A 9,100-nucleotide genomic window follows, 5' to 3' on the forward strand; every position below is an offset into this window, starting at 1 on the left:
GGGAGAAATGCATGGCATGAAGCACTGCAGAAGATTTTGAGGAGTGAGGCAAGTAGGGTTCTTTCTGGCACTTTATCACCTCAGCCACATGCCCATACTGCTTCTCAAGATCTAAAAATAATCTGTGTGTTTTATATGAGTTTATTATATCTTCAATGTAATTATACTTATCAACCCAAGTGTGGCCCATCCAGATAATATGACTTATTTTCACTGTAAAAATATGGATGCCTTCAGGTGAAGTTTGCTTTTTCACAAAACCTTGTGAAAAAAATCAAGGGGCCTCACTATGTGAGTACATTGCCTTGTTCTATGTCCTGACATTAAAATATCTGCCTATGATAAACTGATGAATTTCAAATTCCCTTATTTCTGATTATATGATCCTTGGGCCAGTGGAGTTTGCCAAGGCACTAGCTGAATTAAGTCCCTCTGAACAGGAACTTTAGGTTCTGATTGGAATGCATTATTGTACAACACTACCTAAAACATACATTTATCTCAGAGGTGCTTACTTACTTCAGCTGACAACACTTTACCATCTTTCAGTTTCTCATCCACACTATTCCTTCTTCTGAGCAGCTGATCCCTTTCTGTCTGGAGAACCTGAATTTTTTCCAAAATGTCTGTCTTATCTTCAGTGGCGCTGTGCTGAAGCTGCATACCTTTATCACACAGTTCCTGATCCAGCATACTTAAGCGAGTAGACAATTTCATACTGTCCTTGTTTAAAGCCTACAAGAACCACAGCAATGATAGATATAAAACTAAGATACTCCTTCCAGTAAGAAAAATGTAGATGAGACCGTCACATTCTGCAGTGAAAGACTTGCCTACTTCTTGCAATGGGACCCCATTTATTTTGAGTAGACAGCTACCATAAAATTCACTATTTACTGAGAAGATCAAAGAAAACAAAAACGCTCAATGTGCAGTTTTCTACATAATAAAAATTAAAGGGGCTAGTCATTGTAAGTCACAATGATACTTCAATTTCTATTCACTTTTGCTACTAAAAAATAATGCAAAATGTTTCCTTGTCATGCATTCCAATTTGTAAAAGGACCAAGTAATTTTTAGATATCATATTATTTAACGCTCTGCAACAACAGGACTCCGTAGTTCAAATTTTCTTGTTGTTGGAATTTTGGGGAGAAAAAGTGAATAAAAATTATTGTTCTGTGTTATTCACATTTTAAATGTTCATTTGCTCAAGCCACACAATAACTTCATGGCAGTGGTAGAGACACAGGTCACATGGTTTGAGCCGCTTCTGCTATCTATCTGCCTTCCCCCCACCTCAAGTCTTTCAGTCAGCACTATAACTGTGGTGAGTTTCAGGTTTTTTCTTAAATCACCTGGCTAGATCTCAGTTTCTTGATTTCCAGGTGGCTCTTCTCCTGCAATAGTGCTTCTTTTTTGGCTACAATGGCTTCTCTTTTCTTTAAATCTTCTTCTAGTTCTGCTAACTGTTGGTGCTGTTGGAGAATTCTTTCCATTTCTTCGTCCAGCCATTTCTTTTGCTCTTCTAATTTCTGAAGTTTAAATAGAGATCCAGAGAGCATTAACCAGGATTTTTTTGCTCAGAATTTTATGATTATGTTTTTCAGTTTTTAGAATAACTGTAGAAGAAATTGACATTTCTAATGTTGACATTAATTCTGCAACAGAATCTTGATTCAGAATAACACAGAAATTGGACTGACTTAAAAAGAGGCTCAGCAATGTTACATTGCTACATCTTGTATAAACAAATTTGTATCAGATTCCTGTAATAAAATTTATTCTTTTTCTAAGAATGGTTACGTAAACAGATGTCTTCTATATAATCACAGCAGCTGGGTTTGGAAGGTACCACAAGAATTCATCTAGCCCATCCTTATTGCATTGTGGTTGCCCAAAAACAGCTATTTGTGAAAAGAAATTAAGTGATAAGAAATTACGTTGTTGACAGACAGAAAGACAGTAAATGAGAGCTCTGATCCTGCTAGCACAGTCCATTATAAACTTATTCTGAAGCCACAGTTTATCAGTTCATGTACTCCTGTTAAGGCTAAAAAGTTGCCTTTATTTAACTTTAAAAATTTCTTTTCACCTTTAAAGACTTTGGGTAGCTCATGAAACTCTCATGTTCCAGTGTCCACATCTGAAATAATGTAAGGTGACACTGCTGCACACGATACCTACTTTTCTAACCCTGTTAGGAGCAACCAAAACCATAGACCTCTGCCATTTATATCAGAGAGGAAAATGAAAAAAACAAACAAACCATGGAACATTTACAACAGAACTCATCAGGATCACCCTCAAACCTACCAGACAACCAAACCCATTCAATTCTCAGGTTTCGGAATCAGCATCTTTGACAAATTATAGAAATAAATGACATTAGAGCCTCTCCTTTCTTTCATTAAAAAAAGAGTACAAGAGCTGCTAGACTATACTCCCAACTTTTGCTACAGCAAAAAAGAAGACAAAACTATGCCAGAATACTCTTCTTCCAGACATTTTACAAAGATGACTATGGATAAATAAAGAAAAAAATTTTTCAGGGTCCACAAAGATTCAGAATAGATTAGCTACCTGTAGCTTCTGTGAAGTTCCTACTGAGTTATTTTTCTTCTTTTTAAATGCGGCAATCTCTTTATCCTTAAGTTTAAGGATCTTCTGTTGTTGCTCCATCTTCAGTTGAAGTTCCTATAAACAAACAACAAACCCCATTCTTCCTGCCTCAGTCAGTCTGTTTTTAAAATGCATTTAATGTCAGAGTCCACACAAGTATATAATTTGAAATACTGACCCTAAATTTACATGTAGAATTGCAATTCAGAGCTAGACATCATGTAATAAAACAAAAAAAAAAAAAACCCTGAAGAGAAAGGCAAACTGAAGATTTCTGTGAAAATGTTTATAGACAACTTCTTCAATGCATTTGCCAAGAAAGTTTTAAGTAATTACTATGGAAAGCCTGGCAGTATAGTTTATAGTCTTTGGGGAAGCAGAGGCAAAATTGGCTCATCTCATTCTTTGTCATAAAGAAATAGGAAGAATCCTACTTTAATTTGTTGCTGGTCCCGTTGAATCTCTGCTTCTAGTTGCTTCTTTTTTTCACTCTCCTCGCACAGTCTCTTCTGTAGCTGGGTCTGCTGATGCTTCATCTGAGCCACGTTCTGCTCAAGTTCTGTTGCTTGTCTCTCACTTTGGTTAGATAATGAAGCCAGATTCTTAGTGTCTTGCTGCTTCTTCTGTAAGGCCTGAATGTTCATGGCAAATTTCAGCTTAATAGCAGGAAAACTTAAAACTAAAATACAACTCAGCTTCATTCTTTATTTCACTGGCTTCTTAGAGTCAGCAAGACTTACTAACTTCTGCCCAAACAACCACTCGTTACTTCTGTGGTTTCTGAGCTATCTGGTAAAGTTGGCACAGGCAAAATTAATCTCAGGCAACATGAAAAGTAACGATATAGTTCATGCCTGGCAATACAATGAAAATAGTAAAAACTAACAGAAATCACAGCTCAGGAAAATGCGCAGGGACATAATGGTGCCAGAATGCTGGTCCTGAGTTCAAATCAATAAGCCAGCTACCTCTTTCTGTGTGGTGCTTGTCTGACCCACCATTCTAGGACTGAGAGGCACAGAGCACCTAAGCTGGCCCTACACAGAATTTAAACTTAAGTACTGCAGAACTTAGAGGTAAAATGTCAGTGCCAAACATATATGACTGTGTTGGGCCTGGTGTGGCAAACCATCACAGTGTTTTGCTTAGAGCTGGAATTTGTTTTCATAAAACATCAATTCTATTCATGACAGGTAATAAACTTGTAATAGTCTCCTTGTGTAGATTCTTTTATGGTACTACATACAATGGTGTATGAGCATCTCTTCTTTCTTGGTTTCTTATCTAGCAAGAAAATACTGTATGTATCTAACAACATATATGTTAAATAGCATTCTGAGTATAATAACACTAAATTTCTCATTAGCTAGTTCAATCCAACCAGCTTCCAATGTGTAAAACTGGTGAGAGTTTTACAAGCAGAGTGTTAAGGTTCAAAGGTGATAGTGAGACAGAGATTTGCAAATCTTAGATCAGAATCAGGTCAGATCAGAAATACCTGCACTTTCAACTTAGCTGCATCCATCCTCTTCCTGAACTCTTTTTGTAACTTGGCTTTCTCAGGAATGTCTCTCAGCTCCTTGCTCTCCAGCTCCTGAAGCCGCTTTTGTGTTTCAGCCAGTTCCATTTTGGCCTGCTCAGATTCTTGCTCCAGTTTAGTTATCTTCAAAGAATATTGCTTACTTATAGACTGAGCATCCTTACCTTAAAGACACCATATCCAAATAGTTCAAAAACAGTAGGATAATCAGTTGAAATCTAATACTTAATTCTGTAGTTGAGTCATTACTTACTTCATTCTGGCTAAACCAATAATTTCTGAGACATTTTCCAACCCTAAAGGAACATACAGTTCCTTTCTAACTCTGAAATAGAGATAAAGGAGGAGAGTCTTAAATCTGAATTCTTCATGAGTCACCTGATATCACCAAATAGAGTGCCACCTGAGTGTAAAATAAAGTGAAATTCTTCTGCCTGCTGTAGTCTTTGCCAAAAAGGCTCTCCTGTATTTTATAAATTTTGCTTTTTCCAGAAGAATAAGCCATTTATTTATTACTCAACTTTCAGCTTAATAATCAGTAAACAACTTTGGATTGTGTTTCTACTCTATGACGTGCCCTGTTTGGGTGCTCTTTCCCAAAGTACTATTTTTGGGGGCACAAAATCTTTCTCAGTGCCAAAAGACAATCTCAGGAGAAGGTATGCATAGGAGAAGAGTGTGATTGAAGGGGCTGAGCAAGGAGATCCTTTCTGTCATCATAAGGCTAGTTTCTAGCAGGCATATATATATATATATACACACACACACACACACACTACACCAGGACAGATGTGTAAGGGATGTAGGCTAATAGGGACACTGGGGACACTGACATTTTCCCTCATCTGCTTCTGACTCCTGTTTCTCTACTGCAGTGCTGGGGATGCCTACATTCCCAGCACAGTGGTGCATCTTCTCTCCTAACCCAGAGACACCATGTGACAAATACATGTCCCTGAAGAGATCAGTAGCACTAAGCATACATGAAAAATTACACTATTGGTGGATAAAAGCAGTAATCAGCAAAGCACAAAAAGTATTTAACAAAATAGTTCTGTGTATCATAGCAGAGTAGGCTGTAATCAAAATTTACATCCTTCAGTGCAATCATAGCAAGTAATTAATGAAAGTTATGAATATTTAAGTTATTAAAAGTATTCTTGCATAAGATAATTACACAAAAACTAAGACATGCAGGACTTCAGAAGTTTTGTGCCTTTTCTTTTGTTTCTGAACTTAATTCTAATTTTTCCTACAGTAGCCAGTTACCTGTTCTTATTAATTCCTTAATAAGTTCCTCTTTCATTTTGATATTAAGTGCAAGTTCCCTCATTTTTTGCTCAGCCTCAGTGAGTCTCAACTCTGAATTCTTTAACTTCTGCATGTTAAAAACATGACTTTTTTGGAGGCTGTCAATCTCTTCACCTTGAAAGAAAACAAAGCAAATGGAGATTAAAAATCTGGAATACACACTGTATCCAAAAGATATTGCTCTGAAAAGGTGTATGTGTGGAGTTCTTCCATACAAAGTAAAAGAATCAAAAGGAAAGAATAGTGCAAAGAGTCTTTTCCCTACCATGTGTCTACACAGAAAATGAAAGGTTGGCATGCACTAGCATTTCAAGACTCTAAGAGGGAGGAAAAATACTCCTGAAATTATTTCAGTGCATCTCTGATAAGATGATAGTATCTATTTTCTTTCATCGAAGCAGTACTAAAGATTTATATCAAAACAGCTTTTTGATGTGTGACATGCTTTCTGGCTAATACGTATTACTTAAACATTATGGTCACTGACATCAGTTTCAGAAAGTGGAAGAAGAAGAGAATCTTGAAAGCCTGTGTTGAACTATAACTAGAAAAAAACTTGTAACAAATACACATATTTTGCTGGGAAAAATAATTACATGTGCTAAAGACATTCTTGCATATACTGATACTGTAATAACATTTGCTCTCAATGACTTCCATTTTACCTGTGGTTGTGTCAGTCTGTAGTGCAGATTTGTTGGATAAACCAGACTTGTCTACTTGACACTTCATGTCACTTCGATCAGGAAGAAAGCACAGAGAAGCCTGTTTTCGTGTCCATGTTCGGTTTATGGAATGCCTACGAATGAAAAACATGCTACATTCCAAACATACAGGAAATTTTTTACTTTAAGCTTCATGCAAAGTACATGATCTTAACAGAGAAGAATCCCAAACTCACATAAGCATTTGTACCTTCTTTCCCATCCACTCCCCACCTGCTGCCCTGATCTTCATGGTAGATCCTGGCCCTCATAGATTCTGGTCCCAAAACAAGGATTATGCAATCTTTACTAAATCAAAACCCATAAGTAACACCACAAATGGTCTCATGGTGTGGCAGGATTAGGCAGTAATACTGCCTTTGTTATGCATTTCTCTGTAAGAAAAATTAAAGAGTAACAAAAAAATTACTTAAATGAGGTTTTCTTTTTGCTGCCTGTATTTTCTTCCTCTTCATCGCTCTGATCAGAGAGATGGCAGTGAAGGACTTTATCCTGATCTTCTATGTTGCTCAGTATCATCTGGCTGCGAGCACGGAATTCTGCCATTACCCGGGCCAGGGAGAAGGCAGGGAGGCTGGTATACACCTGTCAAAAAGCACACAAAAAAATTGATGGGTAAAAATGCTTGCAATAATTTAGCAGTTCTTCACTGATATTTTAAAAATATTTCAATTTAAAAGTCTGCCATCACCTGAGCTTGTAAGCCAAATGACAGAGGTTTTCTATAATAACTGTGAATACCTTTGTAACAAAATGTTTTGTGAGAGCTTAGAGCAGTTGTTCCAAATGTGAAAGAAGGCACTGTTAGCAACTCATCATCTAACGTATTCGGTATATTGGTAAGAGTAATCATTCATTTCTGATAATGCTTCATATTTGAACTCTCAAAAACCCCAGGAAAATACCAGAAAAGGCTACAGCTTTAGCACTTTTAAGTGATAATTTTAAGCCTCAACATTTTGGACAATTGTGGCATAGCATATGTTGCAAAACATTAAAAAGTAATTTTTCACAGTCTTCAATGGGAAGTTAAATAGCATCTGAGAAAGCCACCATAATTTGGCATGTCAACTCTTAATTATTGAACTATAACCATTACAAAGCAAAGGAAAATAATGTAACATTTGGGTACACCTTACCTTTCGGGTCTCTGTCCCTGTAGTTGGGTGAAGGGCATGTAGCAGACTTTTTGTGAGTGGGACACTATATGGCCTCCTTGTGGATGCCACAACAGCTGGCCCATCTCCACAAGCACATGAGAAGTCTGAAGTTTTCACATCTGTAAGCTTCTCTAATTTTTCTTTTAGCTGATCAATAAGCATTTGCTGTTCCACCATTTTCTCGTTCTCATGAGGAAAAAAAAACAAAGCAAAACTGTTGCTGATCATGAGCTCTATATCCACCATTTCTAAATTCCTTACAAAGCTCACAAATCCTGTAAATCCCTCACTGACCCTAATTTCTTCTGCAATGCACAGGCAAATTCTGCAACAAACTGAAAATTCTATGACATATCATTAATCTATCACACACAGCCCAACTCCAGTAAATTTTAGACACATTTTTGTCCAGAAAGACCTATGCCAGTTAAGTTATATTAGCTTATCTAGGCATCTAGTAGGACGTAGTAACTGACATAGTTATCAGCCTGTGCTTGCTTTATACATGCGTTTATGGAGAAATAAAATAAGAATTCAATAAAAATGTTCAAACTGATGATTCTATGATTCTGTAAAACAAGAAACACATGGTCTGAGTTTAATTAATTAAACATGTATACAGGCTTCCTCTTCCTCTTTGAGCAGTTCCATTTTAAAGATTATTTGTATTAATAAATATAACTGTATATATGATCCCATGATGCTTTGTACAGGCCACTTCTTTTTCTTCTACCCAGCCTCAGCTTCACTGGTAATGCTAATCTGGAGAACTTACTTATCTGCTACTCATCCAGCAGTCTCTGTACATTGTTAAAAACTACAAACTTATCTTACCTAAACTGACTCATCTATAAAGCCAAGATTATAACCATTTTCAATTCCCTCTATTCCTTTCAATTCTTTTCAAAGTACCATTAAAATCTGGTCTAGTAACAACAGGAAAGTTGACTAATAGCTAGTGATAGTCAACTGAAAGTATTCAATTAAAGATATTTTGCATTCTTGTACTTTGAATAATACATTTTTATTAATTCTCTATATCTTGTTTTCTTAGACTGCAAGTTCCTTCCAAACACACATTGACAATACCTTGCAAATTGACATTTTGTTGGAATACAATACATAATAATCCTGTGTCATAGGAAATAGAATACATATATATGAATATCATATTTCTTATGATTTGTTATGATGGGATGATTCTTACGACTGGAGGGCTGCAATGGATGGCTATAAGCTCTTCAGAAGGGATAGGCAAGGAAGGAGAGATGGTGGGGTGGCTCTGTATGTTAGGGAGAGTTTTGATTGTATAGAAATCAGCGATTGTGAAGACCAAGTTGAGCGCTTATGGGTAAGGATGAGGGGGAAGGCCAATGAGGCAGATATCCTGCTAGGAGTCTGTTATAGACCACCCAACCAGGGTGAAGAGGCAGATGAAACGTTCTATAAGCGATGGGCAGAAGTCTCACAATCACTAGCCCTTGTTCTTGTAGGGGACTTCAATCTACCAGATATCTGCTGGAAGTATAACACAGCAGAGAGGAAACAGTCGAGGAGGTTCCTGGAGTGTGTGGAGGATAACTTCCTGACACAGCTGGTAATCCAGCAGGAGACAGTTAAGGACCTCTTAAACCACCTGGACACCCACAAGTCTATGGGGCCTGATGGGATCCACCCGAGAGTACAGAGGGAGCTGGCGGAGGAGCTTGCCAAGCCACTCTCCATCATTTATCAGCAGTCCT

General features: G+C 37.2%; 1 protein-coding gene across 1 annotated transcript in view; it reads right to left on the reverse strand.

The window, feature by feature from the left end:
- KIF27 (kinesin family member 27) overlaps positions 1-7,604 on the reverse strand; it is a 12,002-nt gene extending 4,398 nt beyond the window's left edge. Inside the window, exons 1-9 of the mRNA XM_010295555.1 lie at positions 7,338-7,604; positions 6,608-6,783; positions 6,139-6,272; positions 5,432-5,587; positions 4,121-4,326; positions 3,057-3,254; positions 2,584-2,697; positions 1,359-1,535; positions 520-735 (exon numbers count right to left, since the gene is read on the reverse strand). Of these exons, the coding sequence (XP_010293857.1) occupies positions 520-735; positions 1,359-1,535; positions 2,584-2,697; positions 3,057-3,254; positions 4,121-4,326; positions 5,432-5,587; positions 6,139-6,272; positions 6,608-6,783; positions 7,338-7,604 (1,644 nt within the window). The remainder of the gene's footprint in view (positions 1-519; positions 736-1,358; positions 1,536-2,583; positions 2,698-3,056; positions 3,255-4,120; positions 4,327-5,431; positions 5,588-6,138; positions 6,273-6,607; positions 6,784-7,337) is intronic.
- Positions 7,605-9,100: the final 1,496 nt, after the last annotated feature.

The sequence above is a fragment of the Phaethon lepturus genome, unplaced genomic scaffold (assembly GCF_000687285.1).
Source record: "Phaethon lepturus isolate BGI_N335 unplaced genomic scaffold, ASM68728v1 scaffold57819, whole genome shotgun sequence".
Taxonomy (NCBI): domain Eukaryota; kingdom Metazoa; phylum Chordata; class Aves; order Phaethontiformes; family Phaethontidae; genus Phaethon; species Phaethon lepturus.